Source organism: Schistocerca cancellata, chromosome 1 (genome assembly GCF_023864275.1).
Source record: "Schistocerca cancellata isolate TAMUIC-IGC-003103 chromosome 1, iqSchCanc2.1, whole genome shotgun sequence".
NCBI classification, from domain to species: domain Eukaryota; kingdom Metazoa; phylum Arthropoda; class Insecta; order Orthoptera; family Acrididae; genus Schistocerca; species Schistocerca cancellata.
The window spans coordinates 644873967-644893998 of NC_064626.1; the positions used below are offsets into that span (position 1 = coordinate 644873967).

At 39.9% G+C, this 20032-nt stretch overlaps 1 protein-coding gene across 1 annotated transcript in view; it reads left to right on the forward strand.

Annotated features, from left to right (window-relative positions):
* The window catches only part of LOC126183392 (uncharacterized), a 661091-nt gene that overhangs the window by 580668 nt on the left and 60391 nt on the right, over window positions 1-20032 (forward strand). The window contains exons 12-16 of the mRNA XM_049925338.1: window positions 174-286; window positions 377-696; window positions 4742-4973; window positions 6249-6413; window positions 16301-16454. Coding sequence (XP_049781295.1) covers window positions 174-286; window positions 377-696; window positions 4742-4973; window positions 6249-6413; window positions 16301-16454 — 984 coding nt within the window. The remainder of the gene's footprint in view (window positions 1-173; window positions 287-376; window positions 697-4741; window positions 4974-6248; window positions 6414-16300; window positions 16455-20032) is intronic.

Genomic DNA, 20032 nt, shown 5'->3' on the forward strand with positions numbered 1-20032 from the left:
ATAAGGCATTAATAATGGATAATAATACTATTATTATTTAGCAGAAAGGCAATTAAGATCAAGTATTCACAGGTTTGTTATCACAGTTGTTTTAGTTTATTCCTTTATGCTGGAATAAAATGATAAATGTATACTTGAATGACTTTCTAATGTTGGGTTGATACTGTTAACAGTTACTACTGCCGAACTGACTTTTGTGAGAATGGCATATATTCACCTGATTGGTGTTCTGACTCTACAAAGAATAACACAGCAAACTGCGCTCTTTTGTTGGCTGGATATCCAGGTAAATCCCGAAGGAAAAACTAGAGTACTTAATGTATGTAATGCATGTACAGTGGAAAATATGTATCACATGGTTCTCATTGTATTTCAGGTCAAACAGCATTTGTGGTGGATCATATAAGAGAACTTCGTTTATATGTTAAAGTAGCGTGGTTAGGCCCAAATTTGAAAAATGTAACTGAAACTTTAACAAACAGTTATGTTAAAAGTGGTGTGAAAAATTCTCTTATTATTCTATCTTGGACACCGAGTTTGATTACTGCAGCTGATGATGATGATTTCACACTTGTAACATTTCCTGAATGCAATCCATTCTCATCCCATACTGAAATTGGCTGCAAATATGAGTTACACAGGCTCGCTAAATTTGCTTGGTCAAAAATTAAAGATGGAGCAACACCTGCTTATCAGGTAAAAGATAGAATTTCTTTTGAAATATGTATGAAAATCTAAAAAAATAATCCAAGCTAACTCAAAATTTATAATGCTGCACACTCAAATTAAGTTTTCCATTGACTAGATGTCCTGTCAAATATTGATGATAAACTTTAAGAATTTATATGCATTTTAATGCAGCACATTTCAGGATTTAAAATTTTGAATTTACAATTCTTGTTCATTTATATAAATCTTTTTTCAACTATTGTTTGCTACCAAACTACAAGGTGTTACTCATAAGCTCCTGGAATATACATGTAGTTCATGAAATCTACCTAATATGATGAATTTCCACTAAGTGGTGCTTCATATACCCTTTGTGAGTTGGTGCCTCAAGTGCCTTTATGCTAGGTGGTCATGGTTATTTTTTATGTACATTTCTCATTGTTGCATGTTATGTGTCATGTGAAATTGATGATGGCAGGCATCCAGGGGCAACATGTGAGTGTACACATTTGTTTGAGACTTGGGAAAATAGTTCCAGGAATGCTTAACATGTTGAAGCAAGTACTTCAGGAAAATGCCTTAGCTCATAGTCAAACTTATGACAGATTTAAACATTTTCAAGGTGGCAGAACATAGTTTGAACAATGATCCTCATTCAGGATAGCCATCAGCCATCATTTGGAATATGGCTGGAATTGTCATTTGGAATATGGTATTGTAGGATTGTAGGCCAGTCACCCAGGAGATACAAAATATCATGAGCTGTCTAATGGATTGTGTCAAAGAGTTTTGTCTGACAAACTGCACAAGCAACAGTTTGCTGCAGTCTGTCCTGAAAATTCTCATCAGTGTGCAAAAATAACATTGCATGTACCAGAGAACTTCAAGAGAGGCTTAAAAGTGAACCAGACTTTCTTTTGAATGCTATTACTGGTGATGAATGCTGGATGTTTGGGCGTAATCCTGAAATGAAGTAGCAGTTGTCACAAAGAAACAGTCCATCATCACCCCATCTCGAGAAATTATGGTAATTGAAGAGTAATGTAAAATCTGTGCTCATCTGTTTCTGCAAAATGGAAGCAATTATCCATATAGAGTTTGTCTCTCCTCTTCAGTCCCTCAGTGTGCTGTTCTGCTTTGATGTCCTGAGGTGGTTGATGGTGAACAGAAGAAGAAAATGAGCAAAAAACTGCCACATGGATGATTGGTTTCTCCATCATGACACTGTGCTGTGACTCATTGCATTGATCATCCTGGAATTTCTGGTGAAAAACAAACTGACAATTGTCCCTCATTCACCTTATTCTCTCAACCTGGTGCAGAGGGAACTTTTTCTTTATTCTCCAGAATGAACTCAAGTTAAAAGGCAGATTATTTCAGACAGTTGAGGAAATTCAAGCAGAATGGCTAATGGTACTAAAGTATCTAATGGAAAATGCATTCTAGGGAACTTTCAGTCATTGTATACAGTCTCAAAGTGACTATTCTGAAGGTGATGGTGGTGAATAAGATAAAGATAAAGTGTTATTTTAGTTATAAATGTTTTCTGGGAATTTTTGGGTAGCACCTCATATTATTCAGAATTTTGGAGAAGTAGTCACACTTTAAAAACATGGAAAATGAAATAATAATAATTCCAACTATCTGAGGTACATATAATCAGTTCTATGAATAGCAATGGCTCTCAGCCCAGAGCTGCTGCCTTGGACACTGATGGTGAAGAAAATTTTCATCACCAGCATTTAATCGGGAAGAGATTAGCTGATGGTGACCTACTGCTCACCCATGTTGTAACTGGTATACCCATACTCCCTGCAATACTTCATGGAGTTAACACAGGTGGCATCGCTGGAGGTAATCTAGCTGCTTGAGAGGTAGTTGAGTTCAGTGACATACTGATGGTATTCCAGGGAATTTATTGACATTGTGTTTCAACCTCTCCATTTCCTTAGTTTCTGTAATCATTGTGTGCTATAGCAACACAATACTGTTTGGAGAAAGATGTCCAGTAACCTACACAACATCAGTAAACATTTGACATACTGTGCTGAGAAAACAAGAGGGATCCTATTCCAATAATCACTAAAATATATTCTTTAGTTTCAAACAATGGAAAATCCAGGGTGGAATGTAACAGTATTAGAGAAGGAAAGTTGCTACTCACCATATAGCAGAGACGCTGAGTCAGAGATAGGCACAACAAAAAGATTCTTACAATTATAGCTTTTGTCTATTAAGGCCTTTGTCAATAACAGACACATGTACACACACTGACACAAATGCAACTTGTATACATGACTACAGTCTCAGGCAACTGAACTACACTCAATTTCTTTAGTTGATTCAGTTTCTTATGACAAAGTTCCACTTATAGACTTCACATAATGTAAACCTCATGCTGTTTAGGAATTAATTTCAGACATCAAAACCCTATGCTTCCAATGGATGAAACACCTCTTAGAGACCACAGTGTTCCACCTGTGGCAGCCTCACATAGAATTTCTAATTTAATCTCAATGACAAATCCTTTTTCATTTTGATTATCGTCTAATTCCCAATTTAAAGTAAAGTCTCATCTGTTAACATAACTCCTAGCAAACAAGCAGCCAAAATGTAAAATACTTCTCTACAGTTTGTGTAGAAAATTATATTCAGTCTATGAATAGGAATTCTTATAAATGTCAAAATGCTTATCACTAACACTAAAACCAATAATACTTTGTGAAAAAAATCCTTTTGTATTACTATTCTGTTAATGTTTCATTTTATTTTTTAACTCTTTCTTGTCTCCCCTTTAGATTATTATCATTTTTCCTTTCCATGCCTACAATTTTACTTTAGAGTTCCTTGAAACTTCCTGATAGGTTCGAATTGTGGCCTGAGCCAGCAGTTGAACCTACAAGCTTGGTTTCAAGAGGCAGTTGTCTATGTACCAAGCTACCCATGCATGGTTCACAACCTGCTCTCACAGTTTCAATTCTTCCATTACCTCTCTCCTACTTTCCAAATTTCATAGAAACTCTCCTTAACACCATTCTGGATTAGCACACACTGCTGCAGAGTGAAAGATTCATTCTGAACACAACCGTAAGACTGGCAAAGCAATTTCTCTGCAGTATCTTTCTTCTGTGGGTGCACACAGCTTTAATTGGCCATAAAGTTTCAAAATTAGTATGATTTCTCCTCCACAGTGAAAGACTTAGTCTGAAGCATCTTTTTTGAAATTATTTTATCTATAATTTTAAAAAGTTAATTATGTAAATTTGTTATTAGCAAAATCTTCTTTTGTCCCAAATCACTCTTGTAAACAGCTCAGCAACTAAATTGGTGCATTTTTCTGTAGGCCTGTGGTCTCTTTTCCAATCCCCTTTCTTCCTTTCTTTTTATTTCTCCTACTTGTTTTTCAGTGCTTCTGCCTATAGCTCCTTTTGTTACTGTTAGCAGCGTCAACATCCTATGGTAGTCACTGTTCCTCTTCAATAACTTCTCTCTGTATTTTTTCACACTCTACCTCTTCAGTTTTATTTTTTGAGAAATGTGCCTCAGATAGTGTCTTTTGAAGTTCAAACAAAATACATTTATAAATAAAATTGTGTGTAAGGCTACTCTTAGATCTTTTGTTTTGATAGCACTGCTTCCAGTGTAAATAAACACTTCATCGAGCTAGAGTACTCTTTAAATGTTTAGTGAGGTAATAAAACTTGTGAACAGAGTCTTTCAAAACCAGTCTCCACATGAGTTAAATCTGCCTTACATTTTGGTGTCTGTTGAAAAGGACATTGTCAAGGTGGCCCTTGAAATAGAGGCTGAGATGCCAATTAAATTTGATGACAGATGTAATTCAGAATCCAGAAAAAGTTTATTCAAAATGAGATTTCATTATCAGATTGATTTAGAAGTATTATGATTGGCATTTGGGGAGCCATGTTGTTTAGTGAAAAATACACTTAAGGACTCCCTTAATAGCCTGCCTATACAGTAAACAAGTTTTAAAGCAGAGTAACATATCTTCTCAGTTGTACTGTACTCTTTGTTTTAATTCATTAAATAATAAAAATTGTAATCTTCAAAGGCACTACTCAAGATGACATTTTCAAGAGAGGATTACCAGAATCTTCTTAAAATTTACAAAAAAACTAGCAACAAACATAATATAAGCAGTATTGCTTGTGCCTGGATGCATCAGAATGAAGAGGTTTGGGAATCATGGATACCTAGGCTGGAAGATAAGAATGTGCTTCACATTGGCGGAATATTTCCTATATCTTCATCATCAGCTAGTTCTGCCAAAGGAATTGTCAGAGGTATGTTCAGACAACAAATTTAAAGTGTGATTCTTTATGTTTTTGTGGTGCAATGACTGGTGTATTAATTTCCAGGGAACACAACTGCATAAATTCCCCTTCTTCTTGCAATTTTTGGCCATATACCATTCAGCCATCTTCTGAGTGACCTGAATGATTGATGCTACAGCATTTGCTCTGTCCTTATAATCTTGCAGACCATGCCATTGCACATGCACCTACAGATACACACTTACTTATCTGCTGTAGACAATACTCAATGGGTTCAAAAACTCTCTTTTAGTGTAGACTGCTCTTGTCAGTAGTGATGTGTGCTCTGTGAAGTTGGAGATGTTGATGACACATTTTTAGTGTGACCCTATGGTGAACATGAATTACAAGGATGTTTAAAATATCATGAATTCCATTCATGGACAAATCCAGTTCACAGTGGAAATTGAAAAGGAGGGATGCTTCCATTTTTGGAAGCCTGGCGATTACAAGATCCCCTGTGAGTGTGGCCTTTCATAAGCAGAAAAATTACTCATACAGTCCTTGAAAGATAGGTACATCCAGCTCTTATAGCCCAACAAATTGGCTGTGGCAGTGAACTGTATTGATGCTGGTTACTCAACATTCTACCAAAATGTCAAAAATCTAATGTCAGCTTCATCTTTTCTGGACATAGTGGTGAAAGAAGCAATGGAAATGCATTTGGTGATGAATTTAATTTGGATAAGCCATGGAATCCAGTGCTTTCTTTAATAAACTTGCAAAGATGTCACCACTATGCAGCTCACAGTGATATGTCAACTTCGCAGAATGGATCAACTGCATAGCCCAAGCTGTAATTCATGCATACATTTACTTCTTTGCTACCAATCAATGTCTTTGGAGCCTGTGTATCTATGGCAGCATGTGTAGTGGTGCAGTCTGCTAGGTTAAAAGGACAGAGACTGTGCTGTAGTGCCACTCATTAAGGTCACACCAAAGAGGGCTGAATGATAAACACATGAAATATTGCAATAAGAATTAGGATTTATGTGGATGCATGCCCCAAATGTAATGGAACAACAAATTTAAAGCCAGTATTGGCTATCTGTTTAGTTATCTTCCTTCAGTGAACATATATATGTCATGAAAGCTACAGACCGAAAACACAATTTCTGAGTTTAGTAATTTTTACACTGTTTCTTGCCAATACTAAACAAGAAATTTATAAACAGAAATAAATAATGTAAAGTTCATTGCAATGAAATTCTAATAATATTTAGTAATAATATTTTTGTGTTACAGCTGTACAGCTGGCATTTGTTGCCATAAATCGCAATGAAAGTGTGCTAAGGGACTATGTGTTACAACCTCTTCTTAATGATGGTCAGTGTGCTGCTGACAAGGTGATGAAAATATTCATAGATTATATTTTGTATGGAAGCTACAATACACTTGCAGGAATTCTAGGTAAGTTCTCTACATCCTAATTACTCTCATTTTCCATAGGCAAGCTAATAACAAGACATGACACATTGCAGGTAGACAAGCTTAAAAGACACTCACTTATAGCTTTCGGCAACAGCCTTCATCAGTAAAGAGAGACACATGCACAGCATTCTCTAGCTCTCTCTCTCTCTCTCTCTCTCTCTCTCTCTCTCACACACACACACACACACACACACACACACACACACACACACACACAAAAAAAGCAAGCACACCTCATGCACACACGACCCCAATTACCAGCATCTTGGTCTGGAATGTAACATCATGTGGGACGCAAGCAGCAATCTAGAGGGTGTGGAGAAAGGGAGTGATAGTAGTGTGTGGGTGGCAAGAGAAGAGATGAATGCTGTCTGGTGGGGTGTGCAAGGATTAGGCTGCCATCAGGCGCAGCGTCAGGAGGTTGTGAGGCAGGGAGTTAGGGAAAAAAGGAACAAAAAAGGAGAGGAGTGGGGAATGACTGGCAGATTCATTGGCAGAGGGCTGCAAGTGAACAAGGAAGGAGAAGGGGAGGAGAGAGTAGGACAGAGGGGATGGAATAGTTAGTTGGAGGGTTTGCGACATTATATTACTGTAGGTTGAGATTTGGATAATTACGGGAGTGGAGAATGTGATGTAAGGATAACTCCCATTTGCGCAGTTCAGAAAAGCTGGTGGTGGAGGGAAGGATCCCTATGGCTCAGGTAGAAAAGGAGCCATTGAAATCAAGTGTGTTATGCTCAGCTGCATGTTGTGTCACAGTGTGATCTGCTTTGCTCTTGGCCACAGTTTGGCAGTGGCCATTCATTCTGGTGGACAGCTGGTTGGTAGTCATACCAATATAAAAAACTGTGCAGTGATTCCAGCAGAGCTGGTAAATGACATGGCTGCTTTCACAGGTGGCCCAGCCCCTGATGGGATAGGATAAACCTGTGACAGGACTGGAATAGGAAGTTCAGGGGGAATGCAATGGGCAGATTTTGCACCTGGGTCATCCATAGGGATATGATCCTTGTGTCAAGGGGTTGGGATTGGGAGTGGCGTGGGGATAGACTAGAAAGTTTTAGAGGCTGGGTGGGCAATGAAGCACCATTTTAGCATGGGTGGGAAGTATTGGGGAGTATCTTGGATAGGATGTCCCTCATTTCAGGGCGCGATGATAGGCAACCAAACCCCTGGCAAAGGATGTGGTTCAGCTGTTACAGTCTGGTGTGGTACTGGGTGATGAAGGGAACACTCCTTTGTTGCTGGTTTTTGTGGCAAGATATTATTACTCTGCAATCCCTACTCCATACAGCACATCTCTGAATTGAATCCCTTGCTCTCCAGCACCTGGAGGAGCATTCCAGACACCACCTCCACAAACTTGCTGACATCCTACTGCCACCATGGGGCACCACCACCCAATCCCTATCATACCCACAGTGTTCCTCCTCATCCACCCCTGATAGCAGCTAAACCCTGTTTAGCTGACCTTCTCAACTTGCCTCATCCCCTAAAACTCCCTATCAACCCTCCACCAAATCCAGAGTCAAAACATTTCCATAACATTGTTGTTAACCTTTCCACCAAAACCCTCAGCTCCACAGAAGTTGCAGTTGTATTCAAAGGCCTCACCTTTAGCCCTACAGCCAAATTTAACCATACTGAACTTGTTAAAGACCTACTCTTCTTCTCCCGATACCTGAATGGAAGCACTTCTTTGCCACCAATCCCTCCCGCCAAAACCACCCTAATTCCAACATTGAACCCTGCCTCTTCTAGTTTGCACCATGATTCAACTGTGATCCCCCTCACCTCCCACCTAACCATCTGCTAGTCACCTTCCAGGAATTCTTTGCCTCCAACTTAGTCTCACCATCCTTCCCCAGATCCTTTCAGTAGAAAAAAGAACAGCCATAGACAACATCAAAACAAATCCTGAGCTAATCATCCTACCTGCACACAAATGTTCCACCACTGTTGTTATGAATTGCTGTGACTACCCTGCAGAAGGCCTCCACCAACTGTTTGACTCCTCCACCTATAAACGTTCCCACAGTGATCCCATCGTAGAAGTCCAACACAAACTCCAATCCCTACTTAAAGCCTTAGGCCCTTCCTAGAACATCTCCCCTGAATCCATTTCCCTTGCCACACTCTCCCTGCACACCCTCCTTCCACATGCTCTCCAAAATCCACAAACCCAAAAATACTGGACATTCCATTGTGGCTGGTTATTGTGCCCCCACTGAAAGAATTTCAGCACTCATTGACCAACACCGCCAACCAATTGCCTGTAATCTAGCCTCCCACGTCAAAGACCCCAACCCTTTCCTTCTCCGACTCTCCACCATACCCACACCTGTACATCCTGGATCCCTACTCATCATTGTCGATGCCGCCTCACTATTCACCAACTTCCCTCATGCCCATGGTGTTACCACTATTGAACACTACTTTTCCCAACATCCTTCAGACTCCAAGCCCACGACTTTATTCCTCAGACATCTTACTAACTTTATCCTAACCCTCAACTATTTCTCATTCGGAGGGTAGGTACATAAATAAATCGACGGCCCCCACATGGCATGCTCCTATGGCAACATCTTTTATGGACCCCTAGCTGGTTCAGGTTCATTGACAATATCTTCATGATCTGGATCCAGGGACAAGACACCTTATCTTCATTCCTTCACATCCCAAATAGCTTCTCTCTCATCCACTTGATGTGGTCTTCCTCAACTCAGTGTGCTACCTTCCTAGATTTTGACCCCCCCTCTCTGATGGCTCCATATACACCCCTGTCCAAATTAAACCCACCAAACATCAACAGTACCAGCATTTTCACAGCTGTCATCCCTTTCACACCAAAAAGTTCCTCCCATATAGCATGGCTACCCGGGGACTGTGTATCTGCAGTGACAAAAACTCCCTTGCTCAGCTATGCTGAAGGTCTCATCAAAGCCTTCACAGACAGGCGCTATCCCCCAGACCTAGTCCACAAACAGATCTCTTGTACCGTTTCACCTAACAATCCCGGTCCTCCCACCACCCCTAAAAACGAGCCACAAAGGAGTGTCCCCTTTATCATCAACAGCAGAACCACATCATTTGCCAAGGCTTTGATTGCCTGTCATCATGCCTTGAAATGAGGATCATCCTACCCGAGATACTTCCCGCCCCTCCTAAAGTGGCATTCCATCATCCACCCAACCTGCACAACGTCCTAGTCCATCCCCATGCCACTCCTAATCTCAACCCCTGTGGAAGAAGCAGGTGCAAAACCTGCCCAATCCACCCACCCTGCACTTTCTATTCCAGTCCTGTCATAGGTTTATCCTACCCCATCAGGGGCCAGACCACTTGCGAAAGCAGCCATGTAATTTACCAGCTCTGCTGGAATCACTGCACAGGTTTTTATATTGGTATGACTACCAACCAGCTGTCCAGCAGGATGAACAGCCACCACTAAACTGTGGCCAAGAGCAAAGTAGACCACCTTGTTGTGCAACTTGCAGCTGAACATAACACACTTGATTTCAATGGCTGCTACACTACCTGAGCCATCTGTATCCTCCCCTCCACCACTAGCTTTCCTGCACAGCACAGATGGGAGTTATAGTTATCCTTACAACACATTCTCCACTCCTATAATTATCTGGGCCTCAACCTATAGCAACAGACTGTCCCCACACTCGCCACCCAACAGTTTCCACTCCCTATGTCCCATCATCTCCTCCCCATTCTCCCACCCTGTTCATGTGCAGTCCTCTGCCAATGCATCTGCCTGTCTTTCCCCACTCCTCTCCTTTTTTGTTTCTTTTTTCTCCACCTCCCTCCCCCACAACCTTCTGACGCTGCACCTGTTGGCAGTCTATTCCCTGCGCATTGCACCAGACAGTATTCATGTCTCTCCCCACTCATACACTACTATCCCTTCTCCTTCCCCTTCCCCACCCCCACCCCGTCTAGATTGCTGCTTGCATCCCATGTGATATTGTGTTCTGGCCCAAGATGCTGGAGTTGACGGTTGTGTGTGTGTGAGGTGTGCTTGTGCTTGTGTGTGTGTGTGTGTGTGTGTGTGTGTGTATGTGTGTGTGTGTGTGTTTCTGCTTGCTGCTTGGAGTTTCCATTTTTTTGTATCATTAGTAATATTATTTTTAAACCAAGGCATTTCAGATATGCCAGTCTACATTTTACATACTCTCTATTTGGACCATCATCAGTTATTTGGCTCCCCAAATAGCAAAACTCCTTTACTACTTTAAATGTCTCATCCAACTTAATTAGACTACATTCCATTATCCTCGTTTTGCTTTTGTTGATGTTCATCTTATATCCTCCTTTCAAGACACTGTCCATTCCATTCAACTGCTCTTTCAAGTCCTTTGCTGTCTCTGACAGAATTACAATGTCATCAGCAAACCTCAAAGTTTTTATTTCTTCTCCATGGATTTTAATACCTACTCCAAATTTTTCTTTTGTTTCCTTTACTGCTTGCTCAATATACAGATGGAATAACATCAGTGACAGGCTACAACCCTGCCTCACTCCCTTCCCAACCACTGCTTCCCTTTCATGTCCCTCGACTCTTATAACTACCATCTAGTTTCTGACCAAATTGTAAATAGCCTTTTGGTACCTGTATTTTACCCCTGACACCTTCAAAATTTGAAAGAGGGTATTCCAGTCAACATTGTCAAAAGCTTTCTCTAAGTCTACAAACGCTAGAAACGTAGGTTTGCCTTTCCTTAATCTATCTTCTAAGATAAGTCATAGGTCAGTATTGCCTCACGTGTTCCAGTATTTCTACGGAATCCAAACTGATTTTCCCCGAGGTCGGCTTCTAAGAGTTTTTCCATTCGTCTGTAAGGAATTTGCATTAGTATTTTGCAGCCGTGACTTATTAAGCAGATGGTTCAGTAATTTTCACATCTGTCAACACCTGCTTTCATTGGGATTGGAATTATTATATTCTTCTTGCAGTCTGAGGGTATTTCACTTGTCTCATGCATCTTGCTCACCAGATGGTAGAGTTTTGTCAGGACTGGCTCTCCCAAGGCTGCCAGTAGTTCTATTGGAATGTTATCTACTCCCGGGGCCTTGTTTCAACTTTGGTGTTTCAGTGCTCTATCAAACTCTTCACACAGTATCATATCTCCCATTTCATCTTCATCTACATGCTCTTCCATTTCCATAATATTGTCCTCAAGAACATTGCCCCTGTATAGACCCTCTATATGCTCCTTCCACCTTTCTGCTTTCCCTTCTTTGCTTATAACTGGGTTTCCATCTGAGCTCTTGATATTCATACAAGTGGTTCTCATTTCTCCAAAAGTCTCTTTAATTTTCCTGTAGGCAGTATCTATCTTACCCTTAGTGAGATAAACCTCTACATCCTTACATTTGTCCTCTAGCAATCCCTGCTTAGCCATTTTGCACCTCCTGTCGATCTCATTTTTGAGACGTTTGTATTCCTTTTTCCTGCTTCATTTACTGCATTTTTATATTTTCTCCTTTCATCAATTAAATTCAATATTTCTTCTGTTACCCATGGATTTCTACTAGCCCTCATCTTTTTACCTACTTAATCCTTTGCTGCCTTCACTATTTCATCCCTCAAAGCTACCCATTCTTCTCCTAATGTATTTCTTTCCCCTATTCCTGTCAATTGTTCCCTTATGCTCTGCCTAAAACTCTGTACAACCTCTGGTTTAGTCAGTTTATCCAGGTCCCATCTCCTTAAATTCCTTAAATGACCACTATATTGTGGCTATGGCCAGAATGCAACTGTGCCATATCGAACAGAAGCAGCAATCCATAGTGCAGTGGGGAAGGGGGAGGGATAGCAGGGTCTGGGTGGGGGGATTGACGTCATTGCTGCTGTGCATAGCATGCAGGTTCTAGATGGGGGCAGGACAAGGCAGCCAGTTGCAGTGTCGGGAAGTTATGGGAGAGGTAGTGGAGGAGGTGGGGGAGAGTGGAAAAGGAGAGAAGTAAGATTCCATCCATGCAAGAAGGATGCCATTATTGCCATAACACTTAAGTTTGCTAAATAGAATTTTGTGATCCACACAATCAGAGGCTTTGGCAAAGTCACAGAATATACAACAGCATAACTTTTCTTGTTTTGATCTGCTAGCGCTTCATTTGTGAAGGAAGGTGACATGGTTAGGGTTTAACATCCCATCAACAATGAGGTCACTAGAGATGCACTTCATTTATGAGATCTTTTATCTCATTCTGTGTAGAGAATCCTTTGGAAAATTGAGAGTTAGTTAACAAGTTCTGCTCAGTTAAATGGGTGAGTATTCTATTACCAGCCATTTTCTCAAATGATTTTTAAAAGAAGAGGAGGACCACAATAGGCAGCATAATTAATACTTTTTAGTGACATGATTAATTCTGTAATCTGCTTAGGGGCTGTGTTTTTGAAACTGATGTCTATCACTGGTGCATACAGTGTCTGCACAAGTAAATTAACACATCTTTATTTGTTTGTTCATTATTGGGCTGCGGTGTTTGCATGCACTGTGAGGGAATAACTGAATATAGTGGCCAATAGTTTGAAAGTTTGCCATTTCTTCTAGAGCTGTTTTCACGAGCATTATTTCATTTTGATCACTAATTTTGTTTGTGTCTTGTTTAACAGTGTTTCAAATATTTTTGCACTATTCTTGGAGTGTTTCATTTTTTGAGCACAGTACATGACAGAATGGAAGATTCTACAATACTAATGATGACAGGAGTTTCAAATCTTGATTGCTGCTGGTTCTCTGAATTATGTAGAGCTCTTTTTCCTTAGCACAAAGTGTATTTAGGTTATGTTATCCATGTGGTGCAGGAAAGGTGTGTGGAGTACATGCTTCATGTGGTTAAGGAGCAACCAACGAAGCCAGCTGTCATAGAGAACTGTATCTCCAAAGAATATAGCATGAATTGTGATGTCACCAAGTTCTTAAAACAGGCCAACACATTCTGGGACTCTGTTTCAAGGGAATCTGTAGAGGTAACTACATGATGAACGGACGGTGGTCTCCAACTAAACAAGGAATAGGACCCAGCCTTGAGGTGATTGAAAGTACTGCTACAGGCTGAGGGAAGATCCAGTCACACTATGCCAACTGAAGAACTGAGATCACACCTCCCTGTCAGCAGTGGTGGCACGAAGACTGAGAACCGCAACTTGTGTGCCACCACACCATTGGGCCCACACCCTGGTACTGCTGGCTCTAGCTCGACAGCAGGAGGGAAAGGGGATATATAAGGCTGAACCCAGAGGAAAAGATAAGTCATCAATACTACCAGAAGATGGCAAGTCAGCTTCCTCAAGTACGACACCATCTGAACAATGCCACTTGGCTGAGTAATTGAGAACATTTCAAAATTATAGTTCTTGATTGGAGATGCTTTAAAAAAGTTAGCTTTTCTGCTACACATTTCAATTAAAAGTCTTTAAGTGACCTTTTTGTTGAGCTGCCTGTCTTTACTGTGGATATCTTAAAATTTATTAGTTTTACAATTTCCTTAAATATAATTTTCAGCATATTCAAGAAAAGATAGGGGTTATTTGGTAAATGTAGATTGTTGAAAGAATTTGAAATTTTTAAGCTGTAATCTGCCCAAATAAATAAGTATATGAGACTTACCAAACAAAAGCGCTGGCAGGTTGATAGACACACAAACAAACACAAACATACACACAAAATTCAAGCTTTCGCAACAAACGGTTGCTTCGTCAGGAAAGAGAGAAGGAGAGGGAAAGACGAAAGGATGTGGGTTTTAAGGGAGAGGGTAGGGAGTCATTCCAATCCCGGGAATGGAAAGACTTACCTTAGGGGGAAAAAAGGACAGGTATACACTCGCGCGCACACACACACACACACACACACACACACACACACACACACACATATCCATCCCACGTGGAATGTTTCCCTCTATTATATTCAAATAAATAAGTAGTTACACATATTAATAATGTGTGTCATTACAGTGCTAAAACTATCAAAATAAACTGTAAATGACTCAAAAATGTCCTCCAATTTGTCCCTTGTGAAAACATGGTGTGGGGCTTAGTGTTGTCATAGAGAAGTATGACATCTCAGAAATGCATTCCTCATCTTTTGTTTTGGTGGTTTTGTTAATGAGTGTCAGTAGTAAGCTGTCTCCATCATATGTTGACTGTGAAGAAAGTCAATGAGTAACACTTCTCTATAGTCAAAAGAGACAGTCACAGGAACTCTTCCAGCTGAGAGGCAGATTTTGGCTTTCACAAGGCAGGCTTAATCCTTTCTTTGCCACTCCTTACTCACCATTTTGGATTCTGAAGTATAATGAAGGAACTTGTCTCATCAGATCATGATGTGCTTCAAAAAATCTACCCCTTCTTGCTCAAATCGAGCCCTAAGTCTCTCGAGTTATCCTTGCTGCCCTATTTCTGCTGTTTCATTAAGAACCTTGGAACCAATCAAACACTAATTTTTCTAAATCCAAGCTGTCATTTGATAATGTAATGAGCACTCCCAATGCTGATGCCCACTTCTGCTGTGATTTCTTCAACATTGCACAGGCAATCACCTTCAATAAGCTCCTGAACAACACAGATGTTGTCATTTGTGAGACTTGACCTTGGGAGTCGAGCATGACCATTTTCTACACTTTCTTGGCTGCCCTAAATTTTCAGCTCAAGTAAACACTTAGTTCTGGGACACCCCTTCATGGATTAAAAGCTTCATTGTAACACATTGTGCAACAGTCGAAAGACTCTCTTGTTCAATCATGGCTGTACTGAGGCCAGAACAGAGTGCAGCAGCAAACCATAAGGATTCCCCATCCCTAATGCACCAGTCTTTAATCCCCCACCCCCCAACTCCTCCATCAGCTTGGAACTGCTTGTGCAATACACTGTCGAAATTACCATTTATATTTCAATCCTCCTCATATCTGATACTTGGTGTCCTCTCCCTTTCAAAAGGGCTGAAGAAGTCAATGTCTTGCTTTTGATTAGAAGTGTTACAAGCATGTTAATGATTTGAGATGGTTATATTTTGATTAATTGTCCAGGCAGTTGTCAATATTTGCATGATATAGTCTCTTTTTTTGTACACTAACTGCCTAGACTATAAACATAACTTATAATTTTTTTCATTATTTGGCCTAATTTCTAATTATTTGTTTTTGGTATTATCTATTTAGGTAGGACTACCAAGTCAATCATCCTCTTTTTTGAGAAATTTTACATAATCTTCTTTAATAAAACTCCAAAGGAGGTGAGGGAAGAATTGGAATTCTGAATACAAAATTTTGAAACTTAATTTATCTTCTGTATGTCAACTTTGGCCACAATGTAGTCTTGTGGATAGGATGTAAAGTTTCTGGTTTTGTATGTTAATTATCACTCCTGTTATTCATGATTACTGTTGTTGCTTAGTTGTACCTCATCCATGTAAGTTACAATCCTCTCAAAAACATAGGATTTTTAGAGCATATTACTGTCCCCTGTGAGATGCTTTAACTACAGTTGCTTTGTAGAGCACATTAGACCAAACACAGTGACTGGTATTTATCACAGTGGAACATAAGGCATTCACAATACCCCATAGACATCAGCAGAAGACAATACATGACACAACACTGATGAAAGTTGTATGGTTTAAAATCCACCATGCCCACTGTGGGAATCAAACCTATAAACCTTTGGTGACAAGGAACATCTTTACAATCATAGATAACCAGATTTTCCAGTAATATTTAAAAGAAAATTATGTTATGTATTAAGGAAAAGCAGTTTCTTAACATGATTCTTCAGTTTCTTCCAACATATTTGTTGATCAAACACATATTTGTTGATCAAACAGTGATGTTCTCTTCTCTCTTACCTACAGGCCCAGCATGCTCTGATACTGTTGAACCACTGGCAGGAGTCACAAAGTATTATAAAACAGTTGTAATAAGCTACAGTGCAGAAGGCTCCAGCTTTTCAGACAGAGCTAAATATCCATATTTCTTCAGAACAATTGGTGAAAATCAGCAGTATACGTAAGCAATTAGTTACACATTTAGTGTAACCTTCTCTCTCTCTCTCTTTTCTTTTTTTTTTTTTTTAAGTTGCTAAGTCTAATGTTCACTTTTAGATAACGGATTTCTTTTCTAATTTTTGTAAGCTATGGAATCACTCACCGTTTCCAATTTTTGTTCATACGTGGCTGCAAGAAATCATTCAGACTGATAAATCCAGTAGTAAAATTGCTCATCATTGTCATAGCAAGTCTTATTTTGCTATTTCTGGAATTTAACCTTTGGAAAAAAATATGTTTATGATTTATTTATTGTTTATGTTATTTTAGATTGTTATTGATCTGTAAAGCCTTTGCAACAACGGGAAGTGAAAAATGTTCTGATCCTGTACATCAAGAACACCATTTAAACTAAACTCTTCACACTGTTTGTCTCATTGTAAAATACTGGAATATCACATAGAAAACAGTAACAATATTATGAGAAGTAAAAGTTGCTATTCACCATACAGTAGAGATGCTGAGTCACAGACAGTCACAACAAAGAGACTCTCACAATTATAGCTTTCGGCCATTAAGACCTATGTTAACAATAGACACACATACGCGCACACACTCATGCAAATGCAACTCACATGCACACGTCAGTTTTGGCCTGAGACTGCAGTTGTGTGTGTGAGCTGTATTTGTATGAGTGGTTTGCATGTGCATATGTGTGTGTATTGTTGACGTAGGCCTTAATGGCCGAAAGCTATCATTGTGAGAGTCTTTTTGTTGTGCCTATCTGTGACTCACCACCTCTGCTATACGGTGAGTAGCACCTTTCCTGCTCATAATATTGTTACATTCCATCCTGGATTTTCTATTGCTTGACATAGAAAATAGTTCATGATGAAATCATTCACTCTCATAGCCTACTCAGCAGAGGATCTTAATGAAGTAAAACAAATTTACTTTATGAGTGTTTTTTAGTCTCACACTTATTCTTGATTCATCTTCTCTGTGTTAGACTGCAAACTGAAATCACAAAGATGCCAAAAACTATTGTTTCTTCTCCTATATTTTACTTGGATATAATGTTTTGTAGAACATCTCAATAACTGGCTTTTACTTATATGTATGATTGTCTCTTGCTGCACCAACATTGGCAGCAATACCTTGAAATACAATTCATAACCCTCTGTAATATATCTAGGATTGACTTAACCATTGTTCACAATTCATGATTGGTTGTGGATGATGGAGCTTTACTCAAACAAAAATTAGCTGATTTTCATTTAATGTGTGGTGCAGCAAGTTGTAGCACCTGGATTGCCAAACAAATGTATAGGGAAAAATTGCAATATATTCACCATTCTAAGAAACTGGAATAAATGTAATGATATGGATAGAAACATGTGAGAAGCCAGGGCCTTCTGTCTACAGAGAAGTTATCATCAAAGAACTGCGCACACAGTAGAATATGAGGAGATGGTGGCAGATTGTGCCTAAGATGATTCATCATTAAGCACCAATCTGCTGGCTTATTACTTGCACACTTTGGAAAATTCAGTGTGGAGAGTACTAATTGAGCAACATCCATCTTATAAAACTGTCAATGATTCCAAATGATTATGAACCCAGAGTCAGTTCCATCAATGGATTGTGTTATAACACATGTGTTATAGCAAGAACAAACACGATTTATGGAACATAGTATTTTATAGAGCAATATGTAAAATACAGGTTACAAATAGCACTGAACAAATTGACTGGAAACAGTAATACAGCATAAACAATAGGCCAAACAATCATTTTCAATTGCTTAAATAATGCTGTTTCTTTAGAAATTAACTGGGGCCTGCCAGAGGGCTGACCCAGGCCTCTATAAGAAAACCTGTGAACTGTATGGACATGCGCTCTCTGAAATCACATGCATCATGAGTGAAGGTACATCACTCATCCTTCTAAGGGATGGGGAAACCACATACATACACGCACAAAACACATGAGGCACAGAAAAATGCATGTTATAGAAAAAAGCACTGAACAAAAAAGTACTGATAGAGTCTATGCAGGATATGGTGGCCAATGCACAGTGACTAGTTTTTGTCCAAAGCACTGAGTGGGTTCAACTGTTTGTTCAGACGGGGGGGGGGGGGGGGGGGGGGGGGCGGCAACAGTATATTGCTACCTTTCGTCAGACAGTGCGGGGGAGGGGGGGGGGGGAATTCAGTACTTATAGCTTTATTTGTCAGGTTCATGATGATGAGCCCAACGGTTCATTAATGGTGATAGTTATTGTGAAGTTTACATGGAAGTAACACACTGTGCAAAATTCGAAAAAGTTCACAATGAGGGGCACTATGATTTTGGATTTGATGCATATTACATAATATGTTTCTGCATATGAAATTTAGCAGATACATCAAATTTTTCTTTAGACTTGGGTGGAGGTCTCTCTCTGTCATCAATATTGAGAAAATCAGTTAGATGTAACACACTCATTTGCGATTGTGCCGTACCAGTGATAAAGCCAGAGTGAAATATCCAAAATGTTTGTTCCTCATATCTCATAAACAGTTGGAGATATCAAAACGAGATTTAGAAAAATGATAGCATACAAAGAGGAGAGTATTTTTCCATGTGGCTATTATGGAAAACTTCAGCAGCTACCATGTTATTCCACTAACTACAGACTTTTTCAATGAAAGAATGTAATTTTTAAGGCCATTGATAGCTGGTGAAATGAGAAATGCTGTGGGGTATGGAACAACATAAGTGAAGACATGACATGTTAATTCTGTACTAAGGATGTGATTTTTCATAAGCGACTGACCTTACTTTTCCTCAGGTCCTCACATAATAAACTTAAATAAACCACTGTTTCAGATTACTCTCACGAGTGCTTCTGCCAACCTGCTAGTGAGGTGACGCTTTGTGAACTCCACTGTGTTTTGGCAAAAGAAGCAAATTTTAACATGACAACAAGAGAAATGTGTAGGTTTTACTCATAATTCACAACTCATGATGCTTCTCTGAAAGTTACAAATGGCTGACTAACTAAAGCAGAGGTGACAGATTTTTTTGAATGGTCACCATGCAAGTGTGGGTGTGGGGGAGCTTCATGAAATATTTACAATAAAATGTTTGTGTAGGCTTCAGTTTAGAATGGCACTCCCCCTCCAGCACTCGGCTTTTCCCCTACAGCATCTGCCACATCCCCCACCCCTATTGCTCTCCCCATGCATGCCCTGCTAACTGTGCATCTGCTGGCCACAGTATTCTGCACAGACTCTACCAAAAAAAGCATTGGTTTCACAAGTCACTGAGATTATGAGCCACAGCAAATACCAATGACAGGGCTGACGTCTGTGTCATCACTCAATGACAGCAGCTTCTGCGGCACGTAGCAGGCAGGCACCAGTGAGTAGGGGCAGAAGTGATGAGAGACCAGGTTGGTGTGCTGTCCCTCCTCTCTTGAAAGGCTGTAGAGCAGGAGTGGGATAGCATCTCCATAGTAACGTCCTTGTCGAGGTCAGTGGTTAGTGCTGGAAGCATCAGCAGGGGCATCGGAGACAATGGCACACAGCACCCAGCAACAGAGATCACGGCACCTTC